At 40.9% G+C, this 14,126-nt stretch overlaps 1 protein-coding gene across 4 annotated transcripts in view; it reads right to left on the bottom strand.

The window, feature by feature from the left end:
• Positions 1-3: 3 nt before the first annotated feature.
• Positions 4-14,126, bottom strand: part of slc35f3b (solute carrier family 35 member F3b) — a 52,020-nt gene continuing 37,897 nt past the window's right edge. For 2 of the 4 annotated variants that reach the window (XM_061789504.1, XM_061789507.1), the window contains 6 exons: positions 10,018-10,363; positions 6,655-6,874; positions 4,423-4,548; positions 2,981-3,173; positions 2,810-2,899; positions 4-2,385 (listed from right to left, as the gene is read on the bottom strand). In XM_061789504.1, coding sequence (XP_061645488.1) covers positions 2,144-2,385; positions 2,810-2,899; positions 2,981-3,173; positions 4,423-4,548; positions 6,655-6,874; positions 10,018-10,363 — 1,217 coding nt within the window. In that variant the 3' untranslated portion in view covers positions 4-2,143. The remainder of the gene's footprint in view (positions 2,386-2,809; positions 2,900-2,980; positions 3,174-4,422; positions 4,549-6,654; positions 6,875-10,017; positions 10,364-14,126) is intronic. The other 2 variants (XM_061789505.1, XM_061789506.1) reach the window with 2 other exon arrangements.

Below are 14,126 nucleotides of genomic sequence, written 5' to 3'. Positions count from 1 at the left end.
GAATACAATATTTGTTTTTATTGTCATTGAGAATGACAATGGGAAATCGTGCTCATGTACGCTGCTGTGAAAACAAAGGCAGTGAAGTCTTGACAACTCTGTGACGTCATCGTCGGCTTGCCCTGCTTTCTGTCTCAACAGCAGCCAGATGTCAAAAAACATGAACGTTGTGGTATGTGGAGTCAAAAATGTATTTGTATACAAAGAAAAAAAGTGCAGATGAGTACTTGTCTGCAGAAGTCTGTGGTGGCACTGTAAAAAGCAGATTGCACGCAGTGATGTTTATACATTCACAACAAGGCAGTTTCCAACTCTTCATTCGAGGCTAAGGTACATCTCCACTGGTAACTTGCCTCAAATGTATTAAATACAGTAAACAACAACAAAAAGATACAGAAGTTCATGTTTCTCCAAGCTACACTCACCAGCAACATGAGGCACACACCATCGAATTAGATTCAATGCAAAAGCTCTCCACTTACTGTAAATCCTCAAATTGTCGCTTCCCCTCTAATAGATGCATCCACAAGAATAAATAGACACCGCACCTTAACTAAAATCCTCTTGGAAAGGGAGTGCAACTACATTTCCTGTAACTTTTCTATCACTGATATCACTACGAAACGGTAGACATCTTTACTACAACACACACAACCTGCAGGGCAGGCATGGCATCTGTAAAACTGAAGTTTGTGATGGGAGTTGAAATGAAGTGCAGCTAAAGAGCTGAATATTTCTACATTAGTGCAAATTAATGTGAAAAAGTGATCAAAACAAACAATGTATTGCAATATATGAGGTTATTATGGGCTATATGTTTTTTTTTTTACATAGTACATGTACAATTATTGTAATTAGTATGGTTATAGGTATTATTTGTTAGCAATAATTGAAATTTGTAATGTATACTAGTATTTAATATTATAACGCACCATAGATGCTTGGCACTCTGCAACTGAGTAAAAATAAACTTGCTCCTGGACACTATCAGAGGTAATACGTCAATTCTGCGTTTCGATGATAATAGAAATACTGCTTCAAAATGCTTTAAAAAAATAAATAAATAGTTTTACACCACTGTAAACTACAACCACGAAAACTGACTTTAAATTTGAATACCTCTTGCCAGTGTCACTTTTTGATACAACTCCTGTATTGGATCTCATTAGATTGTACATTGTATACCTAATGAAGTGTCCAGTGAGTGGAATAGTAGAAAACCTATGCATCAATTGCATATAAAAATGAGATGTAGTGTAAATTTGCTCTAAATGACTTCATTGTGCATGAGTTAAATGACCTAAATCCAAAGGGGGGCTCAGTGGAGTTTTGTTCACAGTGAATATCTAATTTCTTTCAGCCAAAGGTTATACTTAAACTACGTTTGACAGCAACCTTTAGAAAGTTGGCTGAACTGAAAGCCATCTCACTTCATGACAGTCCAACCTAATCATGCATTGCACATTTTACATTGACTAAACTGCCAGCTTGAGCGGCGGGTGTCACCACTTCCACTTTGAGAGTGGTTGCAACTTACAGTAGCCCCAGGAGAGCACATGAACACAGGGGGCCAATCAGAGTGGTCCAAAAAAGGCTAAGGATGGAAAGAGGTGCAGTAAAAGCATGTTGAGCTCACACTGAGCCTCACATCCACATGGGCCTGTTCACAGTACATGAGCGAATCAGGTCGGCAGGTGTGAATGAACTACAAGCTGTTATATACAGTGCAAAGGAGGAAGGAATCGGTCACGACACCTGAGGGACGCCACATGCGGCCTCTCATTAATTTGCAGGCATTCAGCATTTGTAGACATTCGTCTTTGGATTGTTAAGCATGTGTTTTGTCTTACAGCCAGCCAGGTCCACAGTGTTGACCTTCCTCCTCAATAAAGCTGGCAAGTCTTCCCAGACGAAGGATGTGGTGAGCCAATGTCAAAACTGTAACTGTAACTTTATCTGTAGTACCTGGTTATAGCTTGAGTAAGAGGGATGCATCTGATTTGAGTCCATGCATCAACTCGATGATGGCAGACAATCTCTTCCTGGTCCAAATGTTACGGACAAAAGTTCACATCCAAGGAGGGAGCGTCAATGGAGGCCATTAAAGGTCCGGCCCACTGTGCCTCAGATGACATGGTCTCTGTCAGCGTGCAAATGTGGACATGGAGGTCCTAGCTCGACCCCTCCAGTTGAGCCCTGTGGAGGCCCCCGCCTCCGCGACGCCCTCAGACGGCTCGTCACGTTTGCGCAGCTTGGTGCTGAGCCGGATGATGCACTGGTCCCAGTCCTCTGGAAGGAGCAGCATGAGGAAGCCCAGACAAATGATGGAGACGGCGATGAGGCGCACTGTGTTGAAACTGATCTCACAAGTGTAGAAGTCCACCACTGGGAAAGGTGAGGAAGATAAAAACAATAATGAGGAATTTGGAAACATTTCTGTTAACTTGAAAACTGTGAAGTCCTTATGATGGAAAGTGCTGTCAAAATGTTATACTAATCTAACTGTGGGCCTAGAGCTACCGCAAACATTTCGGACTGGGTATTATAGTCATTATTTCAAAAAATTGAAAGAAAACACCAGAGCTTACTGATAAATCATACAAAAACTTAAGAACTACTTTTGATCTGGACAATTTTCCAGCAGCACCTTAACTCTGACAGACACACATTAAATAAAAATGACCGCCCATAATAATTATTATATTATATCTATAGATCTCTGTGCATTTTCAAGCCAAAAAAATGTTTCATGGAGTCCTCTCACTGTAACTTAAATGCTAACATCTTCGACCTATACAAAGACACTTACTGGCGTTGACAGGAACACTTAAGACGATGCCAAGGGAGATAAAATTTGGATATGTTATGGCAATGCCAAAGTTGACCAGGATGTTGAAAGCTGTGTCAAGAAGCAGAATGAGAGCAACAGCACTTATAGGCAAAGAATGATAATAGATAAGATCACAGTGATTATATTTACCAAAAAGCAGGGCTCCAACCCCACAGAGGTACCCCCAGGGGATATCACCTGGCGATTCAATGTACTCCACACGGGTGAAATATAGGACGACGGGCACAATGCTGATAAAAACAAAGTTGGCACCTCCCACAATAGTTAGAAAGAGCGCCGCCTCCCCGAATTTGGCACTGCCTAGGACCATCTTGAAGAGAACCTGGCAGGAAGGAGAGTTACTCATGAATGCACACAATGTGACCTCCTGTGGAGCAGCATAGAGGATGACCTTCATTGAATACAATTCATTAGGTACACCTGCACTGAGACAATCAAATATATTCATTACTTTCAGAGATGAATAAATATATAATACTGTATTAGAGGTTTAATTACCCATACTAGTGGGATGCTTTTTTTAATGGTTTGGGTTTATTTGTTTCTATTGCAAATCCCTACCTCTAGTTTAAACATTTTACATTCTTTCTTCAAGAATTTCTATTGCAAGACCAATAAAGGCTTATTCTATTCAATTATCCTATTCTATGATGTAGTCACTGATGGTGTAGTGGTACACTCGCCTGACTTTGGTGCAGGCAGCGTGGGTTCAGTGACGGTGTGAATGTGAGTGCGAATGGTTGTCCGTGTCTATATGTGCCCTGCGACTGACTGGCGACCAGTTCAGGGTGTAGTCCGCCTTTCGCCCGAAGTCAGCTGGGATAGGCTCCAGCGTCCCGCGACCCTAACCAGGATAAGCGGTGTTGAAAATGGATGGATGGATATTCTATGATGTAGAGTGGTCTCAAAAATGGGCCCTTTCCCCAAAATGTAATATTTGTATTTATTGTTTGTGTGTAAAATATCCCTTTACAGAAAGGGTTGCTTGCACTTATTAATGTAAGTTTTCTAGGAAACATATCTTCATTAATGGACTAAAACTTTTGGGGGGGAATAATAATAATAATTTGGCAGAAATGTCAATTAAACTTAGAACAAATCAGCTAAATTTCTCTCCAAATATTTTTTTCAAATTTTTTTTAATTTTTTTTTTGCACTTATACGGCAAATTCTTACATTGTTTTATAACCACACACAATTCTTGATGGAAATTGACCTCGTGAGCAGTTTTTTTGAACTTATTAAGCTACATGAAAGGGGCAAAATATGCACAATACCGCTTCATATTATTATGGAGTGCATTTCTACATCACTGCATACTCCTATCACAGTAATAAACATTGTTCAGTGTTATTTAGCACTTTGTTAAAAAAAAAAATAAAAACATTATTTGATAACTGATACAGCTCTCATATTGGATCTCATTAGATTTTTCTGGTTTACCTAATGAAATGGCTATTCAGTGTGAATTACAAATGATGAATTAGTAATGGAAGTTTAACATACGGTAGAAGTCAAGCTGTTTCCCGAACTAAAGCTCAATCCAACCATGGCAAAAAAAATAATTCTACCTTGTATAGTGCAGACATGGATGCTGAAGTAACGACCAGAGTGATGCCAATGACCGAGTGACTGTGGAAGCCATCGGCGTAGGTCATCATGACGATGCCTGCTATGGCCAAGATGGCCGCCACTATCTGTAGACAGATAAAGACTATTAACAACATGGCGTTCACAGCGTGGTGACTTTTTGACCGCTGCTGCAGATGGCCTCCACTTTGTTGCGGTCTTAATTGATGCATGAGCTTTATTTCAAAGTCAGCAGATGAATCTCCTGTGGTGTTCTAGTACTTGATTGTCTTGCATTGATTTCCATTGTAAGCCATCATGCCAAAGCAGGAAGCACACCATCCTCAAACAACCTCAAAGTAGCGCACGATAAATCCAAGATCGTACGTTTGTACAGGCCTCACTGTTATACAGATTGCAAGCAGGCATTGCTCCAGTTTAGTGGATTACTTCTGCATTAAGGAGGTGTCAGGAAGATAAATGGCCTGTGTGTTTGTACTGGGCCAAAACTCTCTTAACATCCGTCGCAGGCGTGCCACCTTTGACAAAATGGTTCTCTCAGCACTGCAGGCCGCTTGTCAGTCAAGATGGAGGGCTGCCGCTAACTTCAAGGTCAACAACCTCATACTTTAATACAGTGCTTTATTTTGTTTGTCAGCATATTGTGGGCGATCAAAGGGGGATAGGGGCATGACTCCATACAATATCGTCCACACCAAGGTCTACTAATTTATATTTATCACTGCACATATAGTGTATATTAACTGTTTGACCCACGGTAATGTAATTAAAAACAAATTGCATCATTTAGCATTTTTATGTCAACTGGTTTCACACAATTGTGTCAGATTATTTAAACAAAACAAAAATCAACATATTTTCAACCCTTAAATATACTGTATTACTGCTGATATTGTTTTGAGAATTACATTGTTAATTTAATTATTGCTGTTCACATATTGATACATAAGTAATGTGGATAATTTTCCTCAATTCTCTCAGAAAAAAATAATGTATTAAGTGAGGTGATCATGTAATATTAATGTGTTGAATTTACCATCTATCATTCTATCCAAGAGCTGTAATCCCAGACGTCGGATTTCACAATACAACGCAAGCGAGCCCATAGAATAGCTCTATCTGCTCATGCCGACAACATCACAGAGGGATGATGTAGCGTCTCTCTGCTCGTGCACGTTTGCTTGTGCACGCTCATGACAAACTGGTCCAGCATCCCCTGCATTGCTGCAGACATCCGAACTCTGCAATGTGTACCACCAAAGATAGACAGAAAGACGTACAGAGAGGCTGTGGGTGGGAGAAGGAGAAGTAGGATTATATCTGGCATTCCTTCTTATGGACGCCTTTCATCGCACATAATGGGAAGAAGGAGAGATGTTTGAGTGGGTGTGTGAAGGGAACAGAAAAAAGGAGGAGGGGGCTCCGTCCTGCAGAGGACGTGTGCAGGAAGGAAATGCATTGGCTCACTGAGCTAAATCCTTCCCTTGCTCCCTCCGTAACACGTGCACGCACAGAGACACGCATGCTAGCACGTTTCAGTTACACTGCAACATTTCCCTGCTGTGTGTGTCAACGTGTTGACTCAGGTGTTTTGGATCAATTAACAGAGAGTGACAGTAAATACAGACAGAGCTGCATTGGTTGACTAAAACTAAGACAAACATTTGAAAGCGTTCATTTGTGCACACAGCAGGACATGCTCTGATAATAATGTGGCAGTCGATATTTGAGACACTGTAAAGAGAATTTAGAGATTTGTTTCGAAATATTGTACATTATACATGTTTGAAGATAATTGCTGAAGACAGAAGCATATCTATATATGTAGAGGAGATATAGCATTAAACTGTTTTTCGCACTTTCTGTCTTCCTAATATATATATTTTTTCTTTTTACATTTTCTATGCCCGCAGGCTACTCATGTGGTCCTTGGGGGCTACCTGGTCCCTGTGAGCGCCATGCTGATGTATAGACTGTGCAACTACAGCAGGGGTCGGCAATCTTGCGGACTTCAGAGCCGCATGTGGCTCTTTCATCCTCTGAGACTTTGGAAAATAATGAATATTGAATTTCAATTTGCTTTGAGTTTGACCTTGTTCATTTTTCAAATGAGATTCTGCATTTGAAGATTATGGTGATCTTGTAACATTGAAATCAAACACTTTTGTTTTTCCTCGCTCCAAATTTGCACCAAACATGACCTGTGAACTCACTCTGACACCCATGAAGCGGTCTCGCAGTACAATCCAGGAGAGCAGGAAGACGAAGGCCTTGTTGCAACAGAAGAGCGCCGACACGTCAGTTGTGTTGATCTTCCTGAGGGCCTGCAGGTACAAGTAGTTGGTGAGGATCCACAGCAGTCCGAAGGGGGCCACCTTCGTAAAGAACACCTTGGGGGTCAGCCCGTCGTCCCCAAAAAAGCGGCAACACTCCCTATGCGGACACAAGACAGAGGGAGGGAATTTATTTTTAATATTTGCAAAAATAAACAATACAAGAGTGAATTGATTCTAAAATATGGTAGAGATTAGATTTTGGTATTATCTTGTACACTGTTTTGTGAGGGAAAATTGACAGGAGATTGCTTTGAAAATAATAATAATGAAAAAATGGTAAATTAACATAAAAACAATGCATATTTGTATGAAAACAATATTGACAAAGTAATATACCATTTTATCACAAAGAAATCTTGTGCATTGAGCCTCACTAATTTACATACTAAATTTAGCTATTTAAAGAGACTAGATTAGAAAACAACATACATTATCATTGTAGTAATCTTCTTTAAAAAAGACAAAATCTGTGTACAGTTTCACTTTAACTTTTTCTGTTTATAATACACATTTAATAATATAATTCTAAAAGAACAACCTCAATTTTTTCCACTTTATTAGAGAGTTTTTTCCGCTACTTATTATTATAGTTAGTGTTTAGTATTTAATGCATTCTGCCGCAGCCCAGCGGAGGTAGATAATTGGCGAGCTGTGGAAAATGCTGACTATCATTTCTGACTGAGCGGAGGCTTTTGAGGTTTCCTGGCTCTGATTGTCGAACAACACATTTGGGTAACGCTCCTGCGAAGGTGTGGTGGTGTGCAGCCAATAAAACAAGCATGTCCTTGAAGGAAGGACACGTGATGTTTTAAGATAACTTGTTTTGTGGCAACAAAGGGGTCTGAGTGTGTGAGTGCACGCGTCCTTGTTTGTTTTGTCTGATGGTAGGAGGAAGGAAGGAAGAAGTAGAGGTGTGAAGTAAAACTTCCTTTCCTAGAAGCAGTTGTCAAGCAGATCCATCACTTCTGCCAAATGTTGCTTGTATCTTGGGGTCTTTTTGAGCAAGAGTGCTTGATTTCTCCATCAATCAACGACAAATAGTCCAGAGGGATGAGCTCTGTACTTTACATGCTCTTGCTATATTCACGCTGCAGGGCATGATGTCCAATTAGGATTTTTTTGTTAAGGCTGAAGTTTTTATGTAGTTGTTCACGTTACAAAAACAAATGCGACTTCTACTATGGACGGACGGGGTGAGTCTGTGATGTCACACACATGCACACAAAACAGGTCGTGACATTATGCATGCGTCATGAATATGGAAGTAAATATGGCCCCTCGCATAGGTCTCATCATGACGGCAATTTGTGGCAATTTCAAGGATTTTGTGCAACTGGAGCAAACATTTTCTTATATTTATCAGTTCTAAACCTTTTCTCCACAAATCCTCCTTATCCATGTCTGCCTGTCATCTGCATCTTCTACTTTAACTCTGCAGGTCTTCCCTCACCACATCCAGTAAAATCCTCATTGGCCTTCCTCTTTGCCTCCATTTCCAGCCTCCTCCGACCCATACATCCACTGTCCCAATCAATCTGACCTCTCAAACCAGTCTGTGCTGTCCCTCTGATCAGCTCATTCTTGATCCTGTCGGTCCCAAGAAGCATTTTCAACTCTGTCACCTCCAGCTCTGTCTCCTGCCTTTTGGTCATTGCTACTATCGCCAAACAATACGACATGAATGGTCTCACTGCTGTCCTCTAATCCTTTCCTTTCCCTTTCGCTGTCACTGATCACTCCTGACACTTCCCTCCACGCACTCCATCTCTCTTCCTCACCTCTCTTCCACACTTCCTGTTACTCTGAACAGTTAATACCAAGTACTTCAACTCCTGGACCTTGGCAACCTCTTCTTCTTGTAACCTTACCATTCCACTGGCCTCCCTTTCATTCACATACATACTCTACATCTTAGTGCGACTGACCTTCATTCCTTATCTCTCCAGTCCAACAACGACAATATATACTGGAATATGCTTGCCAGCCCAGTATTTTTGTCAAACGGAAAAGAAGCACGACATGAATGAACAACAGCTGCATGTCCTCCATGGTCAGCATGCAAACTCCACTCTGAAAGGCTCGAGGTTGGGAGTTTCAAAGCTGCATCCTAACACCGCCCTTCTTGCTGTAAGCAAACTAACTAACTAACCCCCTGCACCACCCCATTAAAGTGTTAGCTACACTCATTGGAATGGAGAGTAGTAACAAGAAACAATTTGATAACTGAGAAGACGGCAAAAATGAAACACAAGTTAGGTTGGGTGAGGGAGCTGTCTCATGCGAGGCAGGAGAAGGACGGAGCAGATGCGTTGTGAAGAAGGGAGCTGAAGGTCAAATACTTTGGTTGTGCTGCCTCAGCAATGGGGATATTAGCTCCAAAGATTCTAACAGCTTGCAAGTAAGTACAAAATGGAATATCAGACATCAGTACTTCAATGAGGCAACACAGTAAAAAAGTGTTTATGAAGACCATCGATGTCAGGGATGTTGGACAAAGAACAATGGACTCTTTTTCTCTTTCAACATGATTTTGCCCCAGTGCACAAAGAAAGGTCCGTAAAGGCATGCTTGGATGGGTTTGGTGTGGAAGAACTTCAGAACTCTGGCTTCAACACATTACTATACAGTACTATAGTCTGTATGAACGGACACATAGCATTGCCTATCGTCCGCCATGTTGACTTCCTGTTGCTGTAGTGGCCGAGTGTGCTAATACTTCTGTGGTGGGGTGCACGCATACCTATAATAGCATTCCCCCTCCCCAATCTGGTCAAAGTCAACAAAGGCCCAATTCTTGGATATCTCTAACATTACATGACATTACATTATGAAAAACACTTGATAAATATAAAACAATCCAATGAAAAACAGGAAGTACGGCATTCACTTGTGCCAAGTGACCATGTGTTCTTATTACACCACTGCGCAAACTAGTTCATTGCACGCTATTCATAACCTCGAAACAATGTATGTTGGCACTGTCGAGGACACGCTATAACTTTTTTACTACCCCTCTGCGACCCACCCATTATGGGTCCACCACCCGCTTTTGGGTGTCAACCCATCAGCTGAGATATCACTAGTCTAACAAACGTTCAAGCAGTCTTCTTGTGCTACACTGGCGCAATTAAATTTGACCTTAAGAGGTTTGTTCATGTATTGTGCATGCTTTTATTGAGTGGATTTCCTTCATTTCAACATGGAGCTTCCATTACGTCATGTTGTGTTTTGTGCACTCACCTTAATCTCTGTCTGGCCGTTTGCCTTTCTGGACTCTTGCACAGGTGGCCGACGTAGTAGAGCGGGAAGAAGAGGCAGTTCCAGGTGGTGGCGAACCAAGTGAGGATGAAAGGGGCGTCAAAGTGCTTAAAGGTCAGCTTGGCCAGCTGGGTGGAGCCTGCCCACGACGAGCAGACACACATCACCATGGCGACACCCCACAGGGCCTTCCGCACCTGCACTGCCGTTATCCGGATGCAGCAGTGCAGCTTCCGCCTGGTGGAGTTCGAATCAGGACCCGCCGCACCCGCCACCGACTGAACATCTGGGCCACTGTGTGCCACGTGCTCCCTGGGCCGCTCTTCCCCTGAAAATGTCATTGACAGGTACTCAAGTTAACACTGCAAATCTAGTCTCTGGATATTTTTCGTTTTTCTTTTTTTTTTTTGCAAAACTATAAACTGCGACAATATTTGGTAATGTAGTTTTATTGTAGCTGGTCTGTACCATCATGTGATTTCACAATCCTGTTTGAAAGACTTTATAGAGAGTTAAAAATAATTGATAATGGAACCCTTATTTGCTTTCCAATTTAATAAGTATTTATAAAGCATTTAAAAAAAAGAAGTAATTTGTAAACCATTTCTAAATCCTTTAAGAATACATTCGCATAGAGTTACATCTTTATTAAGCAAGAACTAGTTCTTCATCAATGAACTCTTACGCTACAAGACTTGGTTTTATTTAGTAAAATACTGTATATCTTAGCATAATGCATATTTGAGTAAGAAATCTCCACTTTAATACCCAGTTGCGGCTGTTATCCAGCTCTTTTTCCGGAGTGTGTAACTGCAGTTCAACATGTCCTGCCCTATTCTGGATAAAAATAGCTGCTGTCACACTTTAATTGGCCTTGGTAATCGATCAGACATCTGAGTTCAAACGGTACTGATCGAGTCTGACAGGCTGTATAGCCAAACAGAGGGCAGGAGAGGGCAACTTTGATACACTTAGTACAATCCTACTGTGACGTGTGTGATTTTTTCTTTAGGATCGCATTACAAAAAGAACCACTTAGCAACATCTCTTATCATGACAGCCTACATAATTTTATTTCAAATGTTTCAAGTTCATGCTACGACATTTTGCTCTGTGCTGATCTTTTAGCACTCAAGTTCACTTGGGTCCCTGAGACACGTTGAAGTAATTATACCTTAAACCTGATGCTCTTTTTATGAAGGACATTTATTCTGTTAATTTGGTAATTCAGTTACAAAATCATGAAAGCAGTCTTAACTGTGGCCCCCATGAAGTGACATACAGTATTATTCGACACTTCTGTCCGTGCTATTTAGGTCCGAACTAATCTTCTTCCAACTTTCAGGTAATATTGTTTTGAATCTAAAATAAAACCCTGTTGATTTTAAATGAAATGTTGTACGAGAGACAAGGTTATTGGAGTAAAATATTATATCTGTGAAGCACCCTTCTCCATTTTCAATTAACTTCAATATTTCATTTAATTACACCTTTTGAGGATTTATGTCTGTATATATATATATATATATATATATATATATATATATATATATATATATATATTAGGCTTTACACGATCAGGATTTTTGGGGCTGCTCACCAATCAGCGAGTTTTAAAAAATGATAACCGATCACCGATCCGATCACAAGATGGAGCAATGTGTATTTAAATGACCTGTTCATTTACTGTATATACTTGTGTACTTAATTGCTCAAAAAATATATTTACAATAACTAATGCATCTTTGTTCATCTATTGATTCCAGTGAGGCATAGTGACAGACAGAACAAATGAATGGTCTTCTATTAGATGGCAGGAAGTAAATACAGTAATTAATGTATCCACTTTTTGTGACATTTTTGTGCCGTGAGTTTTTTCAAGTGTAAAATATGTTCCTTGGCTCCATAAAGGTTGGAAATCACTACTGTAGTCAGATCGTGTATTCTAATCAGTCAGGTCAAACAAACAATACAACATGACAGAAATAATGGGTGCGAACTCATTGTAATTAAATTACTTCACCCACACTGAAACTTTAGAGCATGATTCGACAGAACGGCGGCATGTTTACGTACAACTGATAGCGCTAGCACTAGCTTGCTAGACTACATAACGTTTTTGTTGCCTGCTTGCGAGCCGTATCGTATTAAAAGTATGTGAACAAACCTCAAGCAAGCCTTAAACGAACGCCCTCTCCTGTCCAGAGCACCGGTGACCACCAACACACGTTTTTCTCTATTTTGTCCTTATAATACCATCGGCGCGATCCACTCTTGTTGTCATCACCACGGTAACGAGTGTATCCGGTCGCATTTGAGTTAACAAGGTAAAGCCCAATGATCGTAAAAAAACGGGATCTGGTGGTATCGGAATACAAGATTTTATTGCAGTAGTCAGACATCGTGAAAGAGCAAATTTGTCTTGTAGTCTGATCCGGGCATTACGTGTTGTCTGTCCCACACCGCTGACATGTTCTTTATTGGCCGTCAGATATTTACAGTACTACGTCAAAAGACACGCGACAAGGCTACAAATAAACTAGCTTTTGGATTCAAATATACTGCATGATGGCGACTCGGAGTAAATGTCTTTTGTGGAGCCGATCAATGACGTCATTGAGCGGATCAGCGAATTATGACATTAAAGCCGATCAGCATAAAATGCTAATTATCGGCCGATACCGATCAGGCCGATAAAATCGGTGTAAAGTCTACAATATATAGATATATGCAACAGTTAGATCTTGCTTTAGAAACCTTACAACATACAAAAGCAACACCAACTTTGTAGATAATAAGTAATGAAGAAAAAAATCTCCTGCAGCTCTGCTGCAAGTTAAAAATGAAGTCTTCCCCGAGTGGGGTTTCCGGAGGTAATGATGTGCCTTGTGCACAGTAATCTGCACTCGACACGGCTGACTTGAATACAGAGCACACTTTAAAAAAGCCTCAGCGAGATACTTAAGGACTGTTTGAATAAATTCAACGTATATCAATTCCAAGCTTAATTTAACCATATAAGTACGTTTATCATCTAGCAGGGAGGAAAGCAGCAAAAGTAAATCAAATCTGCCTTGTTTCATCTGTGCCGTTTAACTTTATGGTGTACGTATGGAGATATGTGTCATCACCTCATCTGCAAGATGTGCTGTGAATGAATTCATCGCGGCCACTGAAGCGCTTTGTTCTTGGTGGTCGGCCTGCGTGTGACCTTGCCAGGCGGTCTCATCACATCACAGATTAACTCTCTATCGCCTTCCATGCTAATGCCCACGGCTTCCCCGGTGTTGCCGCGCTGAATGAATGCGCCGAAGAAGAGTGTCTCTCTGTTTATCCGTAGCGAAAAAGAACCAAAGTGATGCAATGGAATGAAATTCTATTGTGCTTTTTGGGCGGGAGACAATGCTGAACAATAATCCTCTGGGCTGCATTTGGCAGCAATGAAAGCTGATTCGAGACGAATTAAGTTTCTCTATTCTGAGCTCCGAGAGCTTTCTGTCACTCTGAAGGTCGTGTCTTGTTTATGATGGCTACTATTTTTCCTTCCCGGGCCTCCACGGCGCATCCTGTGGACCTGTACGCTGCAGTTTAATCCTTCCAATCCAGCGGAGGCCCCCTTTTTTGTATTGTCACAAAGCATGTACTCCTGACTGTCATTATATCATAACTTTGCTCGTACAATTCAACCACTGATTAAAGCCCCAGCCGAGACATCAGTGTATACTCATGTGTCAGCCCACAGATGCAATAACTCAATTATTTAAAGAGGACATACTTATTTTACACTTTTACAATTGGCTTGACAGTGACTAATGTTGCCGTAACAACCTCTACTAGCAGGAGTGAACCATGAGTGTGTGTGTGAGCAAGACAGAGAGAGAGAGAGAGAGAGAGAGAGAGAAAGAGAGAGCTAATGACATTAGGAGCCATAACCACCATGACAGAGTGTCGACTTCTTTAACAGCACTATGATGAATTGAAAGTTCTTCACCTTATCACATTTGAATCAAAGGTTGTGGTAGTATTGCGCGGCAAACACTTTCGACATCCCTTGCCATTATCTGAGTAGTTTTACATTACTTAACTTGGGA

This window comes from Phyllopteryx taeniolatus, chromosome 11 (genome assembly GCF_024500385.1).
Source record: "Phyllopteryx taeniolatus isolate TA_2022b chromosome 11, UOR_Ptae_1.2, whole genome shotgun sequence".
Lineage (NCBI taxonomy): Eukaryota > Metazoa > Chordata > Actinopteri > Syngnathiformes > Syngnathidae > Phyllopteryx > Phyllopteryx taeniolatus.
The sequence above is the reverse complement of the archived record's forward strand: the minus strand, read 5'-3'. Positions and strand labels throughout refer to the sequence as shown.